Source organism: Callithrix jacchus, chromosome 13 (assembly GCF_049354715.1).
Source record: "Callithrix jacchus isolate 240 chromosome 13, calJac240_pri, whole genome shotgun sequence".
Lineage (NCBI taxonomy): Eukaryota > Metazoa > Chordata > Mammalia > Primates > Cebidae > Callithrix > Callithrix jacchus.
The window spans coordinates 88,043,709-88,068,446 of NC_133514.1; the positions used below are offsets into that span (position 1 = coordinate 88,043,709).

Below are 24,738 nucleotides of genomic sequence, written 5' to 3' on the forward strand. Positions count from 1 at the left end.
AGCTACAAAAAAGAGCAATGGACAGAAATTTAAGAATGATGCAGTTATTTATTTTATTTCTTTCTTTGTTATATGGAACCAGGATCTGAAGCCCCTAACCAAAATAACAGGTCAAGTCAGCCAAAATCTTATGTTTAGAAGAACCAAAATAGAAGAAATAAATGTGCAATTTAAAAGGATTTGGAACATCCAGGGATTATAAATATATACATTGAGGAAGTCTTCAAATTGTAAAATACATTCCTATCTGCCCAGACTAATCTCTTAAAATATTCGGTTGAAAACCTCCCAGAGAAGAGCCAGAGCAAACAAAGCTTAAATGTAAAGCAATCATTCAAGTTGTCTGAAAAGTGCTACCTATGGGCTCACGTGGAAGCATCACAAAATGAGCCCGTTTGCCCAGAAAGCTGTGCTGAATATGACAGGCCCATGAAAGGCAGCGCCTCCCCCAGCTCTGGGCTACTAAGGGACTCAGCAGGGTTGGAAACTGCTGTTTCCCCATCACACACCAAAGGCCTTCTGAAAAACTTCCAAAGCTTATTGTTATTTTCACCTTAAAAGGAGAAATAAGCCCTTTTCTGATTTAATCTGAACATCCTGGAGCAGCTGAGCCATTCCTACGGCCAAGGCTATAAACAGCCCGGAGAGGCACCAAATCTTCCAGAATCTGGCCCTGCCTTCTGCCCCAGCCTCATCTTCTTGGAAATTTCAACCAAATTTCAACACCTTTGGGATTTCCACTGCCACAGTATTATTTTCAAAAAACTACAAAGTTATTTCAAAGACTCATAACTCTTTAATGCAGAAGACAGCATGGTGGTAAAGCCAGCCCAAAGGAGAGTTAGAGAACGGGACTTTATGAGAATGCAGGCGCTGGAGAAAGCATATAGAGCAAGTTACTCAGTTAATATCCTAACAGGCACCAAAATCATAACCTCAGGGTCGATCTCTTCTACCAGACGAAAATCATTTGCCTCCTTGCTAGGCAAAAGCCCACAAGTTAATGTAAAATGTGGTAGATTGGCCAGGTGCTTTGGGAGGCCAAGGTGGGTGGATCACCTGAGGTCAGGAGTTCTATACCAGCCTGGCCAACATGGTGAAACCCTGTCTCTACTATTAAAAAAAAAAAAAAAAAAAAAAAATTAGCTGCACATGATGGTGCGTGTCTGTAATTCCAGCTACTCAGGAGGCCAAAGCAGGAAAATGGCTTGGACCCAGGAAACAGAGGTTGCAGTGAGCCAAGATTGTGCTACTGCACTCCAGCCTGGGCAACAGAGCGAGATCTCTCTCTCAAGAAAAAAAAGCTGGCGGATTCCGTGCCTCTAACCAGTAGTGGACAGCAAGCCCAACAAGAGCACATTTTCCTGTACAGTTAATAATCCTTAGGGAAACTTGAAAGGACTGTCTCCGTCCATTTGCCTTGTTTCTAAGTTTTGGCTCATTTTTCTACACACCACACATGGGCCATGAAATGCTCCAGTTGAATGCATGTGTCTGGCTTTATATTGCTTGTATTGAAATCTCAGTGCTGCACTCACCAGCTGGGTAATCTCAAGACTTCGGTATTCATGTCTGAAAGATATCACCTAGTGTCGAGGATTATGGTGAGGAGTAAAGGAGATAATCCTTGGGAACACCATCGCAAAGAAACTGACACATAGTAAGAGTTTGACAAGTTTTTGCTGCTGCTACTGTTGATGATGTCATCTATTTTCTACCCTGGAATTTTTTTTTCTCCCTTGCCCGCCTCTCATGCCCTTTGAATGGCTAATTCGTGATGCTTCTTCAAGCCTCAGCATAGGATCCTTCAGCTCTAACAAGCCTTCTCTGACACCCATACTGAGAACCACACCAAGGTCAAGTTGAATGCCACATCCTCTGTGCCTCCCTGGCTCCGCATAAGCTCATTGATCATTGATTCCTACATTTAATGTAGTGTCTTGCTCCAATTGTGTCCCACAGTTGCCTAGAGGATCGTATATTCCCTGTGGCCAGATCTTACTCAACTTTACCTAGCACTGAGGTAGGCAAACAATAGGTAATTGTTAAATGTTGGCCAAAGTGTGTTGAACAACTGTTTACTGCACAAAAGTGTTTGGGTCATGAAAAGATACACTCTAAAGTATAAGAACTCCGGCAGTGATTTGCTTTCAGTTTCTAAATCAGAACCAGAAGCAGGAAACTATCCTAAGAACGTTCAACAAAGGAGCAACCTGGAGCAACGTGGGAGGACTCTAGCCTCCTTCGTTCATTAATAGCAGCCCAGCCCTTGGTTCGTCCCCTGGAGTATTGGGGAAGATTATTCTTGAGTTAAAGATTCAGCCTATGTGCACTACAGGAGCATGTATTTACTCAGAGAAGGAGGAATATGCATGCATATGTGCCTTCCTTCACTCAGAAGTTCTGTGAGATTTTCAGGACATGCCACTCAATGGAAAACTGCAGAGTACATCAGCCTATGTAGTACTTTAATTATTTTGTATGTGATAGTCTTGCATTGTGGCCATAGTATTGGTTTCACTATGAAAGCAACCGTTTCATATTTAGGTTTTGTCTCACTCAACAAGTATTGGGCATCTCATGAATTCCCAGAACCTTGGGATGTATGGAATGAAAACAAGAGAAACAAAGCCAGGAGCCTTGCTGTTGAACTCATGTTATTTGAATGTCAGGAACCTTACACAATGTTGGGTGCATAGAAGATACTCAGTAGACATGTCTGGACTTCACTTAGCTAATTATTTTCTCTCCTGAGCTGAGATTTTAGGAAACACAGAGGTTTAATAACAGGTTTGAAAGTGCTGTGTCTTGAGAAGTTTAACTCAATTTATCTTCTTTGAATGCTTCAGACAGATTATGCTCCCAACTACCTCATGCCATAGTCAGACCCTCTTAAAAATAGAGTAATGATAATAATACATTTTATCTTCTTCCCAGTGATAGTATCATTCACACATCTATTGAAGCCCAGTGGGAGGTTTGGCTGTGAGGCATCAGATGCCAGGGGATTCAGGTGCGATTATTGTAATGACTTCACACTCGGGCGAAATACGGAGAAGAAAACCTCCCACACGTGAAGCGATTTCTATTAAGATACTCATTTTATATCAAATATTCAAGCTCCTCTTTATAAATGGGAGAGAATGAAAGGAGACTCTTATAGGGGCAGAGTTTATGCGGCAAAGAATGAAAGGACACAGATATTTTATGATCAGTTTTGAGATGAAAGTGTGGTGCCTGCCTTGGTCACTGGCACTTTCCATTTCCAGTAGTCTAATTAGATTGTTGGTATAATGGTGGCGAGATAATTTAGTGGCTACTAAAAGCAACTGTGTTAATGAGAAGGGGGCACTGTGCTTTGGGTTTCCTGTAATTAGTGGGGAGTTTTTGAAAAACTTCTTGGTTCCAATAAAGTTGGCATAGTGAGCCCAGGTACAGGAGTAGGGGGGTGGCAGGGCAAAGTCTTTCCTGCTCATTGCTGCAGAAGTGACCTCAGGCAATGCAGAAGAACTATGTAATGGCTGTCATTAAGAATGATCTTGAGTGGTCCAGGCAGGCTGTAGTCAGTCTAAGAGCAGAGAGACAGAGAAGAGGTAGGTAGAGAGAATAGAGGAAGTATTGTGAGACAAGTGTGACAGAGAGAGAGAGATCACTCACCTATCTGCTCTATCCATTCTCTCCCTGGGAAACGCTGGAGTCATCCCAACACATCCTCCCAAGAAGTCTCCTCCTACTGCTTCAATTGGAACAGACTAGACAAACCTGGATTACAATAAACTAGAAGGGACCTTTGCCCTTCGTTGCAGATGAGAAAATTGAGACCAGAAGGGTTACAAATATTGCCTGACTGGGAACTAGGAAACTTGGACTCTTTCTGGCCACCACATTGAGGCAGAGTAAAACTGGATTTGAAATTCAAGGGTCAGGGTTATTGCGGAGTTCTCATTACAGTACTGCATCCATCCCCTTAGATAAGTCACAAAGTCTCACCGAACCTTCTGAGTTCTAGTTTTCTCGTCAATGAAATGAGAAAAATAATTTCTGCCTTCTAGGCAGTAACAAGAAAGGAATGAAATAGCAGGTGAAAACACCAATCACATATTCAAAACTTGATATGTAAGTATTTTATGAAACCCTCTCATCAGATCTGAAGTTGTCATGTCAGGATTTAATCATGTGAAGTCACAATTTAGCCATGTGATGACTATCCATTATCCTTTAGGAAATGATATGTATCCTCACTCTCTCTTCCAAATACTCTTATCTCAGGACACAGTCCAAACCCCCTACCCTTGAGGGCATTAGTAGCTATATCAAGCTCATTTTATCCAAAATCTCTAAGACTGGTAAAAATCGTGAGGCTTTTTTTTTAAGAACCTGCCGTACTACACTCAATCCTATGAATGATGTATGAAAATAGAAGATTAGTTCCTGCCTCAGAGAAGCTTAAACACTACATGGGAAGACCTGCCTCCAAAACATGAGATGACCAAATAGTGTTTTTAAATAAATAGATCGAGTAACAATCTGAGATACTAGTAAACAGGACTATTATTCAGCAGCCGATTGGTCATGAATTTTCAACTGAATGCTACTAAGAGATTTCTGAAGACAGTGAGATGATTTGGGAAGAGAAGAGTTAAGCTGGACTTCTGAAGATAAACTGAATTAGGTAAGCAGACAGAAGCTAGGAGATAGGATAGAGCATTTATATGGAAACAATGGCAGGTGAGTCTGGAAGGGAAATTTGAGATCAGTAGATGGAGTAACCAAAAGTCTAGAATAAGACAGGGTGACTATTCTGACCAGCAGTGATAGCCAAATGACAGCCATGGCCCAATTGCTGTCTACAGTTGTGATGTGGTTGGCCTACAGAAGATTATAGATTTTTAAAAATTAATTAGCAGCTATGAACATCAGAAGTTTTACATAATAATCAAGATTTCTGGCTTTATGAAACTGTCAACTTTAGGCTCAGATTTCTAACTGACAAAAATTGATTGGAATAGGCTATCGTATTGGGGGGGGGGCATTTTTTGCCCCATTAAGTGTGTCATAGTCTCTTGTGTTTATCATGCCCTACCTCCCCCACCACTACTTTTCTTCATAATCCTGACCAGCTTCTCTCAGTATGTTGAATGTCTGGCTCCCAACAGGGAACCAGTGAAGGCACTGAACTGGAGCAGGATCAAAACAACGTGCAGGAACAGTTAATCCAGCAGCAATGATGTGTAATCTGCAGGAATATCTTCTGTTATTTCATTATGGAATTTAGGGGGTTGGAAGAGGCCTTCGAGGTGGTGAAATTTGGAGAAATTTGGCACTCCAATGCAGACGAGAGTATAAAATTAACAAGGAACCCCAGGTTTTATCAGTCTTTTTCTAGCTCCCTGTCTTCTTTGCTTTTTTAAGGAAATGTATTATGAAACTAGCTTTGAAATGGTTCAGCCCTTGCTTAAATTATTGTGTTCACAGCTTCTGAGATGTATGCCCTTGGGAAAAATACTTGATTTTCATCTCTGTACTGTAGAGAAACTGAGGGATACTAATCAGGGTCCTCAAGTGGTTGCTATCACAATTAAATGAGGAAATATATGAAAAACTGCAACATACACTGTAGGTTTTCCAAAAATGTTAGTTCCTTCTTCTTCCTCTTCATTTGAGGGCAAGAACAATGCATTCTAGTTGCCTTGTATGGTGTTACGGTATGATACAAAGCATAGATGTTACAAAACTAGTCGCAGAGCATATGAATGGTTGAAAACTGCCTCCTCATCCCCACAACTAGTAAGGAGTAAAAGTGGTTTCCCTCCTCTCTCCCCTATCCAGGACACCTGAAGCTTAAGCTCTGTTGTTTTAATGTCCATTGGAACAAATAGTGTTTTTAAATGAATAGATTAAATAACAATCTGAGATACTAACAAGACTATTATTCAGCAGTTGATTGGTCATGAATTTTCAACTGAATGCTACTAAGAGATTTCTGATGACAGTGAGATGATTTGGGAAGAGAAGAGTTAAGCTGGACTTCTGAAGATAAACTGAATTAGGTAAGCAGACAGAAGCTAGGAGATAGGAAAGAGCATTTATATGGAAATAATGGCAGGTGAGTCTGGAAGGGAAATTTGTGATCAAAAGATGGAGTACCCAAAAGTCTAGAATAAGACAGGGTAAATATTCTCACTGACGGTGATAGAAAAATGACAGCCATGGCCCAAACTATGTTAATTTGTTTTATGAAATCAGCTTTTGAAAGGGACATAAAGAAAGACCTCACTTCCCACCTCTCTTGAGGTGTCTGACCTGTTGAAGAATACTCTGCTCCAGGAACTACGTTTTCCTTAATACCTCTTTAAACTAAAAGAGACCAGACAGTCTTCATGAGACAATGAGGCAATGTGAGTTAGTGCTACCAATGGATAGTTTCAAAACACAGAGAGAAGGAACTGATCTCTGAGAGAAGGAATTTAAACTTTTCAGTGGTCCCAGCAATGTGGGTGAACACACTGTGTGGCCTACACCCAGGGCTAGCCGGCATCAGAAAGATGGCAGGACTCAGAACAAAAGAGAGTACGCCTAATATTACCTATAAATTCAGCAGGAGATCCATATTAGCCTCCTAGCAGTCTTCCCGGGGTGCCAGGGTATAGTTTCGTTACTCAAAAATTCTCCTCCAGGGGATCTTCTTGTTCTCCAATGCCTGAAGATATTTTGAGAGGACATTTTTTATTTTGAAATCTAGTTTTGTTAGTGCCTACGTAGTCACAATCCTGGTCTCTGTCTTATACAAGTTGCCAGAGTTAAGTGATTTGGGCTTTACATATGGAAAGTTCATTTTGTTGTGTAATTAATGGGAAGCAGACTCTGGGAAGCTGATGATCCAGGCCCTTATTTATATGAGAGCATATGTCTGTGTTTTGTTTATGACTCACTCTCCTACTCCACGCATTGTAACTTGGGTTTGTTTACACTAACTTTTCCTAGAATCCAAGCCACATGGTGTATGAGCCAATAATTTATGGTCTCTAAAAGGGAAGGATGATGAATGAGCGTTTTCTTCTTAAATTGTCAAATCTTAAATTGAGGAGGGAGTGTTTGCCGTCTTGAGTCTGTTCAAGCTTATACTTGAAAAAAGGAAAAAAGTTAAAGCAATTTCTTTTTTCAAAAAACTCCTGGTATAGCACTCAGAACATGAATGTATATATATATTTGCCAAGAGAGCATATGACCCTTCTCCCATAATAAACCATTATGATTCTGATTCACAGGCTTGGCAATGAAAAGACCATTCATGGTAGAGGCTATACATACGCTGGGGCAAGGGAATATATGGGAAACCTCTGTCTCTGTACCTTTAGTTTAATTTAGCTATGAATCTAAAACTGCTCTAAAAAGTAAAGTCTATTTAAAAACAACAAAAAAGGCCACTCCTTCCCCTGCTTCTCTCTCTCCCTTTACTATATAATAAGTACATGTGTTCCTTTTCCAGGGGACCTGTCATTTCAGTCAATCTTAATATTCTTAAGCATTTTCAATGTCCTTAAATGTTCAAGCTGGTTTTCTTAGTGACTCTTAATAAATTCCAAACTTGCTTTAGTCCATGTATTTGTCATTGAAACTCCACTTCTCTTCTGGAGTTAAGTTTAGTTATTGGTCTGTATTTCACAGGACTTTTGGTTATAACTGAGACACTTTTCAGTTAATGGTGCGCTGAACAGAGTAGGGAACCGCCGAAATATGTGAGGACCTAACTTAATTGACGGTGATTTGAATCTCCAAAAAAACCTTTCATGCCTCATATGCAGAGTTTACAAAATAGAAGATAAGTGCTGTTCAAGTCAGTCACGTAGGTCGGTTTCAATTCAAGTAAGTCAGCCAGACTCTCTGCTGCTCACTAGGGGAAAGGCGCGGCGTTCCATGTCCCTGTACAGTGCCTGGCACAAACTGGACCTCAATCAGTGTTTGTTCCAAGCAAGGATAAGAATGGCTAAGACATGGTCCTTGTCCCTTATGAAAATACAATTTAAGAGGAGCGCTAAATATAGATTAATCCCATAATCACAATAGAGAACAGACTAAATGAAGTGCAATCAGGGAGATACAGGCAACATAGAGAAGGGCAGACAGATTAATGCTGAAATGAGAGTCCACGGATGGCTTTTAGGAAGAGGACTTAATTGGAGTTTTAAAGAATGAGTGGAATATACGAAGACATGAGGTATTCATAAAAAGTTTTAAGATTCGGGCCTTGTCTCTAGGAAGACTTTGTCAGTTCCAAATACAGTTTGGAAAATTCAAAAAAAAAAAGTTTTAAGACTGAATTATAAACTGAATTCCAGTGGAAATTTGGAAGCACTGGAACAATGCCTGGTATTGCTTTGTTTTGTATCTTTTATGTTTTTTTCACTAGGGCGGAAGAGTTGCATCTGGATAAAAGAAAAATGCAGGAGTTTTTCCCCTATTCAACATCAAATGCAATATCCTCTCTAACACTTACAGAAATAATTGAGTTGGGCACACACCTGTAGGCTCTGCAAAGTTATTGTTTCTGGGGTCCATCCATCATCTGCTAACCAGACAGACATGAGAAAGTCTAAAGCAATGGGTGTAAATTGCTTATTGCTTTTAGGGAGAATACAAAGATAGTTAATTTTGTAAATTGACATCATTTTCTTTAAAAATTTCAATAAAGAAAAGAAAATGAGAGCATGCCTTTTAGTCACTTGAATCCAGCCCAGAGGTAGTTAAAAGGACAGGCATTAACTTTTAGGGTATTCAAGCCCTTTGAAAATTCCTAACAATCTAAGAACTCTTTGAAAAAACAAGATTAAGTTTCCAAATGTTCACAACAGACTAGAATCCTGGACTAAAAGTAATAAAATTAAACTTTGCAGATTTAAATAGAAGGCTTGCACTTAAGCTTAAATCCCAGTTCCACACAGCAATGGCCAGTATTGGTAGCTGTGTATATGAAAGTGTTTTAAGGGAGTTAATTGAGCGTCCATTTAACATGAGGCAACAGTAGGATATTGTGCGGGAAAAAATGCAGTTTAAAAAATGTACCTTTTATTACTGTAGCTGTGGTGTCTTTATCACAGAAATTAAACCAATTTTTCTGTACTAATCACTTCATATCTGGAAAATCAGTTCAATTCTAGGCAATAAAATTTCAGATCATCTTTGGCGGATGATATAATCTCCAGAGAGTGGTTAAAATAAAAAATTTGTTTTGATCTAGAATTCACCTTGTAAGAAACACAGGTGAAGGATTTGAGGATGTCTTATCTTACCTAGAGTACAGAAAACTTGGAGGTATATGACTTTTACTGAATTATATTTATTGAGAAGCAAGGCTTCTTTTAAAAAATTGAGAGATTTGTCTGGAGACATAGAACTGAGAGGTGATAAGCTAAGACCAGAACCTCATTCTTCTAATGTGCTGGTCAACATGTTTTATATCAGATTGCGAAGTATGCTGGCTACTACGTGAACAAATGCAGTTGCTATTAAGACCAGGAAGAAAACAAAACAGAGATACCTACCATTATATGTAATTCCTGGGGTTCTAGCATGGTTAACAGGACTTCTTTTATCTGAGCCTAAATATTTAAAATGTGGAAATTTTCTTACATTCATGTTTGTTACATGGGTCTTTGTTTTTCCATGTATTTTTCCCCCAAAGTTTTAAAGAGACAAAGAAATGTCTCACAATCAGGTAAGAACATGCATGCACAATAGTTGGGGTATTATGTAAGAGATGGTATTTATGGTTAAGGATAAAGTGATACCACATTTGAGAGGAAATAAAAAAGAAATATAAAGAGCCCTTTGAGAGGGTGCAACCACCCCCGCTGTGTGACCAACTGGCATGCTGTGAGACTCAACAGATGTAGCTTCAAACTTTTTGGCGTTAACTACATTTCTACCCGGGCTTCCATGTTGTCTCTTCAGTGTTGGGACTCAATCCACATTACAACAAACAAAAGCCAAAGTTGAAGGAAACAGAGAGGGCTAAGTGCCCTCATATTTCTCAGTTTACTAATGCTGCCATTCCCAATTCGCTCCTTACCAAAAGCCTAGGAAGCGACTATTTCTAAGTAACTTATAAATAAATAGTACCTCCAGAAAATCCCCCATACTTAAGACTCCTCTGTTCATCCCTCGTGGGCAATCCCTTGTGATGAACACTCATGACTCACCTTACAGGGACCTATAATCTCATCTTTCACTGGTTCTCTTATCTCTAAGATTTTTCTTTTGCCCAGTTTTTTTCAGGACTGCCAAAATGTAGGTTGCCCTCCTTAGAAGTCCCCCGCTTGAGCAATCCTAGCAATGTTTTTAACTCAGCTTAGATTCTCTCTGGAATGAGTCGCCACTGTCTTTATCTGTCCAAAGTCCCAGGTGGTTTGTCTAACCCGTGGGCCCGTGAAATAACTGGCGTTATTTCCTAATGGTCAGAGAAGTAAAGGACTCTGAAAGCTGCACACTAGGACCTCTGAATCACCTAACCAAATAAAATATGTCAGCATTAAATCCCATTTGAGGAGCTCTCCATGGATAGGCCACCCCTCACTGCCATGGAATTGCATACAACTCAATTAAGGGTGTTCTGGGGAATATAAAGATGAATGCTCTCCAGGATTTCAGCTCTAGGAGTTTACAGTCTGAAACAATCTAGAAGGAAATATTAATTAAGCATCTACAATGACACAAGAAGTATGTTCTTTGTTTTGAAGGGTATGAAAAAGGACAACACATGCTGTCTTCAACAAGCTTTAATGCTGCCTAGGCCATAGAAAGTTAAGATCTTTGAGGATTAAATACTAAGCGAGTGAATAAACTCTTGAGAAGTTTTAAAAGAAAGGACAAATTTAAAGCAGGGGCTCCATATTTTTTGATCATGCCGTGATATCAGTATCATAATTTTGAATAGTCATGCCATTTAAATACATACTAAAAATATGTGCCCTCTTTTTCTTAAATATAAACTTTTAAGATGATGAGATATACTTGAAATATATTTTATTCTTAAAATAAATTTACATGTATTTTACCTGCTATTATTAATGAAACAAAAGTATTTTTGTGGCTATCAGAATGTTATACTGTTGTTAGTGTTTTTAATAATGTTTTAAGAAGGGCCAAGCAATTGAATTTGTATGTTTGTTTTTGAAAATCTTGGTTTTTTAAGTACTTGTGTTAAGTAATTTAAAGTTCTCATTCTGAATTTAATTTGTTTCAACAGTCTTTAGTAGATGTTGCAGGGTAAAAGAATATTGCACATACACAGAGATTCAAAAGAATAAAGTACATTGTTGACTGTGTTTAAATCAGGCCTTCTTTTTTCCAGTCTCATCTATCAGTTAACCAAGATTTGTGCTGAAACTTGGTAAACCATCCTCTTTGTTAACAATTAGATGGTCATTTTTTTAGTCCGGCTCTTCATTCGGAAGTCAGTTCTGCTTATAAGGTATTCACATTTTCAGATTAAAGGGGTTTTGTAGGTTTTATTGTTTTCAGCAACAAAATTGCCAAACAGTGGAAACATTTGCAATAAATTTCCCAAACTGCTCTTTTGATAGCATGAGTGTCTTTCCAAAAGCAGTTACTTTCTGACCCAGTTTACTGTAGAGGGACATTAAGCGTTTTGTCTTTTAACATCTGCTAGGTAACATTACTGACAGCCCAACAGCCTAAAAGAGTTAAGAAAATTTGGAACCCTTGTCTTTTCGTACAAGAAAATGCCAAATTCATCTTTGAAAACGGCAACTCATGTGTACAGTTTGGTGTGAGATAACCAACAGAACTCTGTGTGGTATATAAAATATTGTATGGGTATTCTTTATCTCATTACAAAGTATTTTGGAATTGTTTTCTGTTGAAAGGTCTTGCTCTTCTAAAATTACCATGTGGGCTGGCCTGCAAAATTTAAAATAAAGGACACTGGCAGCACCCTGAAAGGAACTCACCAGTGAGATCCCCTGTCAATCCCTTGAATATATGTGCCTCTCCTTCTCCCAGGAAGGGCACTTCTCTCATGCCCAAGTGTGACAGGTGACCCATCATCTGATGAGCAGCACAAGTAAGGGCATGGCTGGAGTTCCATATATTAAGCATTAGAATTATTTAGGTAAAATATCAGTAATGTAAATACAAATTATTAATTTGTTCTTTCTGCAGCACAGTAAATTGTCTGGCTTCCTCTGGAGGGAATGTGCACCCCACTTGGGAGGCTGCTGGTTGAATTTAGAGAGGCAGAGAGGAGGTGAACAGTGTGAGCAAGGTGGCAGGAGCAGGAGAGCAGGTTTCTAAATCCAACACCATTCCTGAGATCAGGGAGATGCCCTGGGGCACTAACTGTTTGGTGGCCTAGTCCACTTCAGAGCTCACACACATAAACATGCTCACACCTACATACCCATTGCTTCACCTCTCTATCAGCCAGTCTCCCCACCTCTTCCCCCTACCTCATCCCAGGAAAAAATGTGAAATAGGAGCAGAACAAAGACCAGAGTCTTCAAGCCATTACAACTGCGATACAAATTTCTTTCACAATAAACCCCTAAGAATAAGTTGTTGTTTGAATAGTCAAGCAGTTACTAGGCTTCAAACAAGCTAGTCATGTTTTCAAAGACGCTGCAAAGTATGGTAAGACGACATTAAGAACAGGATGAAAACACTGTCATATTACGACAAATCCCCCACATCTGCTAACTCTTAATTCTAAATTACTGCTTTAAACTTAGCAATCCTCTAGCACTTGTGTTGATAACAAGCAGCAACTCAGATGCCCCCTACCTTGCAGAGGCCTCACCAGCAGAGGCAACTTGCCATCTTTTTCAAAGAGCTTTAAAGGCCAGGGCTGTGGAAGGTTAATTTAGATTCTAAAGATGGAAGAAAAAAGTTTGCGTGCCAAGGCAGGTTGCCTCATTCTCCTCATTAAAAATAAAAAGCAGCATTATGAAAATAAGAGACCATTACCAAGGCAAGCACAAGTACAAAGTAAAAAATAAAATAAAATAAAATGCACAATTTACATTGGAGAACATGAGACATTTGAATCCCATTGAGCTTGTATTTGCTGACCACATAGTATGCACCAGATCAGGTACTGCTGTATCAATGGACTGTGCTGGAAATTCTGAAAGCAGAAAAAAAAAAAAAAGATGTGGACTTTGCCTTCAGGGAATCTTCTAACATGTATCAGCACACAAAATAATTCACACCGCAGCTCTCTGCCTTGTTTGAAGCACAGGATATTTCATCTCTCTCTGCCCTGAAATGCACCCCAACTCCAGGCAGTTCAGCCTTCCTCAACATCTTTCCACCTCTCCTTAGGAACATTCAAACAGCAAGAAAAACTCTAAGGAGTCTAGAAATAAATTTGCCTCCCTCCACAATCCACCCAAAGCTCTTGTAGAATAGAATAGAACTGGGCAAAGTACAGTTTATAAACATGAGTATCTATTTCTTGGAAATATTCTATGTAACTAACCTTGTTAGCCCTTGGCCAGGGGGCCTACTACATCTACAAATTTTGCATCCAAAAAAGCAGTGCTAAGTCCATTCTCCAGTTACCATAAACGACTTGACAAAATCAACAGTGTTGATGAGCTACTCTTCTGATAATGGGAGTGAAAAGATAGAATGTCTAGATCTGGATCAAACCCAGCTCAACCATTTGCATGGCAATTTCAAATATAGATAGAGTCTGAAAACTTGTATTGCCGTTATGAAGAATTGAATTTGCATTTTGCCTGGGCCACTCAATAATTATTCTTTAAAACTACAAAGAGCAAGCAAGATATAGGACAGTTATGGGAAGGAGAGCAAATATGGAATCAATCTTGCAGCAAGAGCCCAGAAATGACTGTCCAATCATGAAACAATTTGAAGAGAGAAAAATCTGTAAACATTTAGAGGGACAGTGAAATCATAAGCAATAAGGGGAAAGATTTGTGAATATCAAACCCTGCCAAGTCCAAAGTTCTCCCTCCATACTAAGATTTCAGAATTATTCAATTAAATAAATATTTGGAAAGCCACCCCACATTTGGGGGCACAATTGATCATGAGTATAGAAAAGAAATATGGCAATCTAAATGTAGAAGGGAACTTCGAAGAGCATCTGCTTCAGCCTTCCAGTGTAACAGATGAAGAAACAGAAACGGAGGGGTTAAGGGATTTATCTCCGTTCCCACTGTTTTCCAGCTTCTTCTACACAGAGTCCTTTCTTCTATACCATATTCTTCCATTGTTCACATGGAGGGTTAATAAATCTGAACTGAAAGTTTGTATAATAAACATAAAGGAAAAATAAATGGAATTCAGATGTTTGGTACACGTGAAAAACTCCAAAGATTATAATGTGCAAAACAAAGAGGGATACTAAGTCATAATACCTGCTGCCATCAGTGGAGATTGGCTAATGGCATATTTTTATTTATGCTGTTGGTCAAAGCATAAAACACAGAGAACTAATTCATTTTCTATGCCATTAAGCCAGGAGGGCAGCTATTAGCGTAAGCCTTCTAGGGAGATGGTGAATGCATGACCTTCATTGAGAACATTTCCTCTTATTCTTCAAAAAATATTTAGGTGAAATAGGCCAGGCACAGTGGCTCACACCTACAATCCCAGCACTTTGGGAGACCAAGGCGGGCGGATCATGAGGTCAGGAGATCAAGACCATCCTGGCCAATACAGTGAAACCCCATCTCTACTAAAAGTACAAAACAGCTGGGCATGGTGGTATGCACCTGTAGTCCCAGCTATTCTGGAAGCTGAGGCAGGAGAATTTATTGAACCCAGGAGGCAGAGGTTGCAGTGAGCTGAGATCATGCCACTGTGCTCCAGCCTGGTGACAGACTGAGACTCCATCTCAAACAACAAAAAAAAAAATAGGTGAAAGGGGTGAAAATTTCCGAGAGGGTGGAAATTAGAGCACTGTCCAGCCCTAAGATTTTAAGATGTTTTATTGCCATTTTTTAAAATAATTTTTTAACTTTGCATTATGGAAAATGTCAGGCATACATCAAAGTAGGCAGAATAGCATTAAACCTCATGTACCCATCTATACCAACTTCAGCTTCAACAATATCAATTTAGTCAATCTTGTTTCATCAATATTTCCACCTACTTCCTCCCTTTCTTAATATTTTAAAGTCAATCCCAGATGATAGCATGTGATTTCATCTATAAATGTTTTAGTGTGCATCTCTAAAAGATAGGTACTCAAAAAGCATGCTCACGATGCAATTATCACACTTAGGAAAATTAACAGTAATTATATCATGAAATGCCCAATGTTCAAATTTCCATTTATTTTATGATCTCTTTTAACTGTTTGTTCAAATTGACATCCAAATAAGGTCACTTTATCTCTTTAGCCTCTTTGAAGGAACAGTTTCATCTTCCCCCTGCCCTACAATTTATTTGTTGAAAACAGCAGTTTGTTTGCCTAGAGTCTCCCACAGTCCACATTTTACAGAATGAATCCCTGTGTCCTTGGTCCTCTGTATTTCAAGGTAGTTAGTTCTAGAGCTGTGCTGCCCCACAGGGTAGCCACTAGCCACACTGTAGCTATTTAAATGAAAATGAAGTGCTAATAAAAATTCAGTTTCTAAGTCACACCAGCCATATTTCAAGTGCTCAGTAGCCACAAGTGGCTAATGGCTACCTATAGACAGCACATACATACAGAACATTTTCACCATCTCGGAAAACTGTTGGACAACCCTACTCTAGAGGTTTGATAAAACTCTATGAGGTTGCTTTGGGGAAGTAGACATTGAGTAGTAGATGAGTCATCCACCAAGTCTTTGACTCACAGTTGATCTCCTACACAGCAGTCACTTTAAACCTCCACAACAGGACTCTGAAGATAAAATAAATGTTCAGGCAATATGTGTGTTTTTAAAGTTATATAAGTAGTATACCTAAGCATATTTTTCTGATTTCCTTCATTACTCAACTCTTTAAATGAGAATTAACCATGTTGAGATATTTGTGTGTAGTTTATTCATTTTAATCGATGTATAATGTTGCATTGCTTTATATATCACAGTTGATGAATTAGACAGTTTTCAGTTTTCTGTGTCATACACTGAGATTCAAGGAACATCATTGTATACTTTTGTGTCCTGTTACATATGAGTAAAGGAGGCAAGCTTGACATGAAATTTCTGGGACATTGCATGCGGACATCTTTAATTCTTAACAGTTATTGCACAATCACGCTCCAAAATGATTATAACAATTTACACTCCCACCAACAGTATGCGAATGTTCCCAGTTTCTTACCTCATTACCAATAGGAGCTCATGTATATGCAGCAAAAGGATTAAAACAAGCATAAAAAAGAAAGGCAAAGGAATGGAGAAGGGAGTCATGACTTAGCTCAATCTGCAATGTTTTCTTTCTTATTGAGAAAAAAAATGACAAAAAGTTAACATTTGTTAAATGTGAATGGTGGGCACAGAAGAGTTGGTTATGTCATTTTTTAGCATTGTTTGGTAGCTTTACACTATCAGAATTAATTTTTATTTTATAATCTTTTTTAATGTAAAGATGTAATAAAAATTATACAGTTTCACTGTAAAGAGCCCCACTTCAAAAAAAATTAGACAGCACATATTTTTGGATATGGAATTATCTGCTATCTGCGAGGTTTCTGTTTGTTTATTTCTTTGTTTTGGTTTGGGGATTTTGTTTTGGTGGTTTATTTATTTATTTTGGCATTTCATTTTTAAAAGACAACACATAGGGTGACAATCCATTGCTTACATTTTCTCCAGATGACCTGCAGCTCCTGGAATATTTCCATCAAGCTTAACTTGGTCAAATACAGTATTGCCAACTAATTCATTCATTTTATTCCTCTATGTTATATTACATGTCAGCAAGGTGATTTATGTTATACTTTCATGCTATATTATATAATACATACCATAGCATTTGCTTCCTCTATGGATGATATATTATATAATATATCACATAGCATTTGCTTCCTCTATGGATGATATAAAGTAAAGAGAGGGCAAACTGTAAATGAAGCCTTTGCTTGGATTAGTGTCAGGTTTTGCGGAGCATTACTGACTCGTTGCCATTGACTTATGAGCTATGTGGACAAGATAAATTATCTGTCACTGACAGGGAGGCGGGCTCAGTTTTAGTATCACTATATTTGCAGTGATCACTTTAAAAATCCAAACTAGAACTCTTCTAAAGAATACGACTACAAGGCCTGATTAGCCTGATTTGTCAGTCCAGAAACAATTCTTAAATCTCTTTTATATACAAGGCACCCTGCTAGGCCCTTTGAGGAACATAAAGACAGACAAGCATTGGTTCTTGCCTCTGATAACTTAAAACCGGGCAACCCTTTTCTTTTACAAAACTAACTACAGAAATTTTATTTTTATAGTCAGAAGCTCACTCTGGCTTTGTTCTATTTTGATCTTTATAACTTATTTTAAAGATCATTCAGCAGTTATTCATTGCTCGGTCAGTCTTACTGACCTTTGGCCAAAAGCAGTAACATTTTGACCTGGCCTGTGGGGCTCAGCCCTTCCCACTCCATGAAGCTGGGGGTGTAAATAACTTCAAATAAAACCCTCCTGGCAATCTGTGCTAGGCACAGCATGAGAGAGAAATGGGACAAAGCAGGGGAAAGAATCAAGTGGGAGTACCCAAGAATAAGTGAGAATGGTATCCATGTTTTAAGCATCTCCCCCCGCCCCCCCCCCCGCTTAAGATATTTATTCTGCTTCTTTATTAGTAGCTACAAAAAAGAAATAATGAGAGGAAGCAACAAACCAAAATGCCAAAACACAACACACTCTCCTCCATGCGTGGGTCTTCCACATGGGCTTCTTTGGGGTTGAACATGTAGCATAAATCACAGCAGCAAAGAACTCAGTGAAGACACACTTCTGATGTTTATAAACAGCCAGGGGGAGTGACCACCTTGAAGGTAGGGCCATGGAGTCTGTGTGTTTGTGCCCATTTGTGTATATGTGTGCATGTGCACACAGGTATCACACATATGCCTGCTCATGAACAACACAAGGAGAAAGAATGCTCTGCCGGAGAAATGGCTATGTCTTGAAGCCATTCACATTTTATGGTGTCTGAACTTCAAAACTAAGCAGTTCTGAAGGCCATTTAGTGGCGGCAGTGCAGGACTTCCTGAGACAAGAAGTTCGGCTCATAAAATAGAGATGCAGCTGGCCAAAAAGACATGAAAAGAGCTCTTTGCAAACACCACCAGGGAGGGGTAGTGTAAATGACTCAGAAACATCTGGCTGATACTTCCCCTGAGGTTCCCAGAGGATACACTGGTTATGAAGGACCTGGTTAACTGAATGCCATCAGGCACCTTGACTAGTCCAGAACACTGGGGAAAAAGCATGGAGATGATACCATCACAGCTAGAGTGCTCCAGCAAATAAGCCCGTGTCAGTAGAGAAGGCTTAGGAATAAAGTGTTTCAGTTACACGATCTTATTCTTGATCTGGCCAAGGCATCTCTTCCATGAGATCAATAGTACATCTGCACGATCCCGATTACTTCATATGGAGGCCCATGTGCTTTTTATTCATCCAACACCTACAAAAGAGAAAAAAATCTAATCCTGTGCTAAATTGAATCAGATCAAATGTCAAAAGGGCTGAATAAAAAAGTATCTCTATAATAAGAGAAATAATGAGAAGATTGATATTGTGATTCTGCCATTGAGTCCCATGGCTCTAGGCCAGTCTACCTCAACAGCGTGAGCCTCAGTTTCCACATCTTTAAAAAGGGAATGACAGTATTTCACATAATTGTTGAGAGGACTGAAATAATGTAAATAGAAGTACTTTGCATACACAATAAATATATGACAAATGTTTAATTCAATAAATAAAAAGGAAGAATACATCTTGGGCATGGAGACACACCCATAGCATTAATTCTCCATAATCTTTATAGCTAAGTAGAATGCTAGCTGTCAGTGAAGAGGCTGGGTTGAAGGCAGCTCCATCTTGTGCTCAATTTCTTCTCTCTTCCCCTCCTGCAGTCGGCTCCTCCCTGAAGAAGAGGTTCAAGCGGCGGGAGATCGAAGCCATCCAGTGCGAAGTGCGGAAGATGTGCAACTACACCAAGATCCTGTCCACCAAGAAGAACCTGGACCACGTGAACAAGATCCTGAAGGCCAAGCGGCTGCAGAGACAATCAAAAACAGGCAACAACTTCGTCAAGAAGAGGCGCGGGCGTCCCAGGAAGCAGCCCACCCAGTTCGATGAGGACTCCAGAGACCAAATGCCGGTGCTGGAAAAATGCATCGACCTGCCCAGCAAAAGGGGCCAGAAGCCCAGCCTGAGCCCGCTGGTGCTGGAGCCCACCGCCAGCCAAGACACCATCATGGCCACCATCGAGGCCGTCATCCACATGGCCCGGGAGGCGCCGCCCCTGCCCCCGCCGCCACCGCCGCCCCTGCCGCCCCCTCCACCACCACCCCTACCCCCGCCGCCCGCTCTACCCAAGACCCCCCGAGGCGGAAAGAGGAAACACAAACCGCAGGCCCCCGCTCAGCCCCCACAGCAGCCGCCCCCTCAGCAGCCCCTTCCCCAGGAAGAGGAGGTGAAAGCCAAAAGGCAGAGGAAGTCCCGAGGGAGTGAGAGCGAGGTCCTTCCCTAGGGCGGGTCTGGGCGTCTGCACCTGGGGCCTAGGGAACTGACACGTGGGAAGCGCAGTGAGCCGGGGCGGGGATGTCATCTCCCCGCTGCAGGGACACCCACGCCCTTCTCTCCAGAAGCTGGGCAGGCAGAATCGGGCCAGAAGACGGGGCTGAGCCATCCGGAGCTCTTGGGAAAGCAAAGCAGGGAGACACCTTCAGAAGAAGCTTGTCTGAGCCTCACCGCAGCTCCCACCACGCGGCGCTCCAGTGCGGCTGGATCCTCCACAGGCCAGCAGAAGGCCCCCCCGGAGGAGCAGGCTGGTGGCGCTCTCTTGACCTCCCGCTGCCACGGTGCGCCCTCGACTCGGATTTCATTTGCTGGCCAGGGAAATCGAAAGGGAAATACCCTCAATTAGGAAACATTCCAAGGGAGAAAAGCTGCAGATTGCTCAACTGGCATTGCTGTAACCCGTTTCCATTTAATTGGTTTTTTTTCTTTTGGTTTTCAAGCTCTGCTAAGCTTTGGGTACCAACGTCATCTTCGGGTGACCTGAATCTTTCCCTTAACCGTGCAGTTTCTCAGATGGAATTGTGTGATCAGAAGGTGGAATTCTAGTGATAGGCGACCTTAGACCCGCATTCATGTTCTGTGTGCCTCCTCTATCGCACATACACTGATTTTTAGCACTGTCTGTTCCTACTTTTCCTTTGCCCATTGTACTTCCATATGCCTTTTCATTAACTTATTTGCTGCCTTTTTTGTTTTTCTTGGTACACATTTAAATAATGTAATCCTTAACCTGTGCTGTAAAGTTCACCCTTGGCATGCTGTTCCAAGAAGCTGGCTTTAAATCCCAATCATTGTGAAACACTCAGTATTGATAAAACCTTTTTAATAAGTGATGCAGAGCAGCCAAGGATATGTTGACCCAGATGTCAACCAGGCTATTTTTATACTTAAAACATATCAGCAGAGCATAGGCAGAATAAAATGGTTTTAAGACCACACAGCAAATGGAATAACTGACAAACCACCAAAAACTGAAACCCCAGACCCACCAGAAAGACAAGTGTCTAGCAATGCCTTGTTACCTGATCTTTTTCATACAAATGATTGTCATAGGTTGTTCAAAAAAAGGAAACAAAAAGACAATAGAAGAAGTCCATTATCCCTTGAAAATTATTTCTTAAAAGCAAGTGGGAGTAAGTGTTCTTATTTGGAAAAAAAAGAAAATGCTCAAAGGGTATCACCACTTCAATTATATCAAGCCACCTTGGACAAAGTATCCAAACTGTGGTTGCCTTAATAAACTAAAACATTATTGTACATAATGTAATTATAAATCTATCAGTCTGCATGGATGCAAACTGTGTGTGACAAATCGTCTTTTAAATGGTCAATTTCAGCTGTACATTTCTCATCGAAGTTGTACTCTAGCCATTGGTTTAGCGTCGACAGATATTCCATCTCTATTACCCATTTCCACAGCCCGAATAAAATATGTTAAGCAGGCTCAGAATGAATATGAAGAATTCCATTTCCGTAGATGTTTTCTAAAAGTCAGATTGTGGAAATTTCAAATAAGTATTTTCAATTTCCTCCCTCACTCCCCCTTACCTTCCTCAAGACATCAAACACCTGGCGTGGTAGATTACAGAAAGAGACACTGAGAGAGAGAATTAAATTTTCTAATGGTAATTAGAATATCTGGTTTACCTCCAAATTAAGTTTCTTTACAGGAAGTTGGGACCAGCTGGAAATTGTATTATCACTTCAGAACACAATATTATTTCCTTAGAGATGGATTTTTATTGGCAACATTAAAGAATAAGTGATGGGGTATTTATGTGAGAAAATTTTTAAGTTCCAAGTTAATATGCTTGCATACATCACTGTTGCATCATGGCACCAGCAGTTGGTTGAAATTATCCACATAGTCATACTCTTCTGGTCTGTCTCCATTGACTTCACATCATTTGCTGCCCACTAGTCAATCGCATTTAATCCTAGCAATATGTAAGTTTAAAGGACTGCCTTCCCCTGTTCTTTAAAGCTTACATCCTAGGTGCTCAGTTTATGACCTAGGTTGACCTTTGGCATTTCATACAAGTTGAACAGCAAAATCAAAGCAGCCATTTTTAATTCGTCATTCCCAAGCTCTGAGTGGTTCCAAAGTCACCTGAAAGGAAGGTTTAAATTGACCCCTCTCGCCCTCCCCCCATTGTTATGAAACAGCAACCATTTTCATTCCAATTCAGCCATAAAGAGGTTTCTCTTACTGGATTTTAAAATCATTTCCTTCTTTCTTTCATTTGCCCTTCTTCCTTCCTATGTTGTGCTATCTCTCCAACCACATCTATAAGCAGAATAAACCTTCTTGCAGAGAAGGATGAGCTGGCAGGCACTCTGCAGACTTCTTTAATAAGGACCCAAAATTTAATTGACATTAACCTCTAGTAGGTGAGAAATTCCCAAAACACCTTTGAGTACATTAGAATTTCCAAACCTCTGAAAGATATTTCAAGAGATTTAACAGCGCGTTGCAACTTACACGTGAACTCTGGTCTACGATGGTCATGTGAGTTAAATTCGAATCCTCTACATATATGACCCTAGATATAGATTGGAATACTGCAGAGGACCAAAGCTGAGGCATGCTAAACAGCCGCTGGAAGGCAAAAGCAAGTTCCATCACCTACGCAACCTCCTCTCTCCACCACCCAGTTTCTCCCTCAGTATCATGTTATTGTTTTCTGCTGCTTTTCACTAACCTTACTCATCTCATCAGTACAACCATTTTCTGATTCTCTAACTACCCCGATTCCATTAGCATCTCCCCTCCTGTCCAAACTCAGCTCAGCAGTGGGACAGTGCAGCTTCACAGCCAGTTGGTTGCAGAGCTGGAAAGGACCCAGCTCTCCCAACCCAGATTGTGGAGGTCTCTGGCCACCCAACACTGCCTTCTGGGGCTGCATTTCTTTTTTAGAAGAGGTCATTTGGGATACATGGTACTCCGTATACAGCTTCACAAAATATTTTATAAGAGAAATCCTTTGATTTTATTTATTTTTATTTTGTTTTCTGGATTACTTGCCTTCAGTAAGCAGATATGTGCCCACTTGTAAGGAGTCTGGTTAGTGATAAGAAAAGGATGAAATCTAGATACAAAAGCTTCCTTGAAGGTGATGATGGATCTTTAATCCACCTGACTAAGTATCTGGAAGAGCCACTTGCTTTTCCACCCCTGATCTCAAATGAGAGGAGCAGAAGTTTAACTTCCTCAAATAGCCTGGCTCTGGCTAAAACCCAAGGAAGAAAGGTCAACGGAAAGGAAAGAAAAGCATGTCAGGGGCTGGTTTGTGACTTGGCAGGACCAGGAATCAGCAGCCACTGACAGCTCAAAGAAGGTGACTAAGGGCTGGCAGAAGATTATTAGCATGTTAACTTGGCTGCTGTCCGGAGTAGGAGGCCATATTCAATGGCAGTCAGAATTTGTGTTCTGCACATTGCTGGGTCTATAAATATGATAAGCAAGTGGTGACAGAATTATAGAATAAGGTGATGTACTACATGCAGATCATAAAGGATTTGGTTTTAAGACTTAAGTAGAAAATCCCACTCCTAGCTTATTACCCAGCAATATTCAGATAATGAGCTTTTGGAGAATATTTTTTTTTTTCCTGTCACTAGAAAGATTTACCTGGGAACTGTCTAAAGTCTATATACATATTTCCAAAGCCTTTAAATACCAACCGTAGCATAGAGAGAGAGGGGTGGCAGAAGCTGAAATGCCTCAAAAGCCATTTAAGTGTTACGTTGCAGGATTTTCAGTCCTTCTCGTTATGTAAAAGTAGATAAATATAGACGTTATTCTCAACACTACCCTATAGTATCACAGTGGTCCAAATGCCAGAGCTTACAGATAATGTCATCACAGTGCCTAGAAACTCGAACTGTAATATACCGTAGCATTTTCTTGGTGTTTCTTAAAGTTTCTTTCCACAATACAAGGTCCTCTCTGCCTCTTGTTTCTTGGAGAGTTCACCCCACTGATGAGTCTTCTTTCCCTGTTGGACTCACTCATTTGGGGAACAGTCTTAGAAGCACATATCAACCAAGGAAGAAACTTCCTGGATATCTATTGCCCACTTGCCCAGGTATAATAAACACTAAGGGGGGAAATTGAAAGGAGCTGCCAGCTGATCAATGCAGAAGGGCAGTTCCACCCTAGATTGGTCTTTCTTTTTCTTCCTTTTTTAAAAAAAAAAATCTATTTCTTAAATAATAATAAATGCACATGACATGTTAAATATGTACATATATATTTCAAAAGAAAAAAATGGGGCACAAGATTGTCTTACAAGTCGTGCTGGCTAATTTTTAGTTTGTATTCATAAGTGGTTTTTAAAAGCCTTTTTTAAAGTGTAATTTGCATGTTCTACTTTGATTGTATGTAAACATATTTTAGAACAAAAAATGTATTTGTATTTTATTGAATATAGAGGCAAGAAAAATTGTACATTGTTTGAAATGTTCTTTTTGTAACAGTTTTTATTCATAAAGCATTTTTGTACATTTAAAATGAACATGGACTTGCTGTTATTTGAGGCGTAGATCCATCTAGCATGCTTACTGTCATGCTCCCCCATGGTCTTAGATGTTGGGTTTTAAACATTTTTTTCTAAAAGAAAGCTCAGTCTTTTTCGCTACCAGATCAGGTTAGCACAGTATACAGCACTTAACTATTAAAAAAAAAAAAGTTAATCCTATTCATATGTTATTCATTGTGTGAAATTAAAGACATTCAATTCAGTCTAATGTGAGTTGTGAATTCTTTTGTTTTATTTTCCATCTGGTTCACATCACTAAGGAGTTTAATAGCATTTGGGGGTCTTTGCTCACACCAACTGGATACAGAATCATTGAGAAAATTTTAACAAAACTTCTATCTTGTGTATGATACTGGGAAGCACATTCTGGGTAAGAGTCGAGTCTGATTTACTGGGTTACTGGTCACAGAGTATTGCACTAACTGGCCACCAAGCCAGGGCTGATTCATAGAACCGGTCAGACCTCT

The 24,738-nt window shown here is 39.9% G+C and overlaps 1 protein-coding gene across 5 annotated transcripts in view; it reads left to right on the forward strand.

Annotated features, from left to right (window-relative positions):
• The window catches only part of SETBP1 (SET binding protein 1), a 378,635-nt gene extending 354,156 nt beyond the window's left edge, over positions 1 to 24,479 (forward strand). For all 5 annotated transcript variants that reach the window (XM_017963440.4, XM_035270919.3, XM_035270920.3 and 2 more), the window contains exon 6: positions 19,061 to 24,479. In XM_017963440.4, the coding sequence (XP_017818929.3) occupies positions 19,061 to 19,680 (620 nt within the window). In that variant the 3' untranslated portion in view covers positions 19,681 to 24,479. The remainder of the gene's footprint in view (positions 1 to 19,060) is intronic.
• The last annotated feature ends 259 nt before the right edge of the window (positions 24,480 to 24,738 follow it).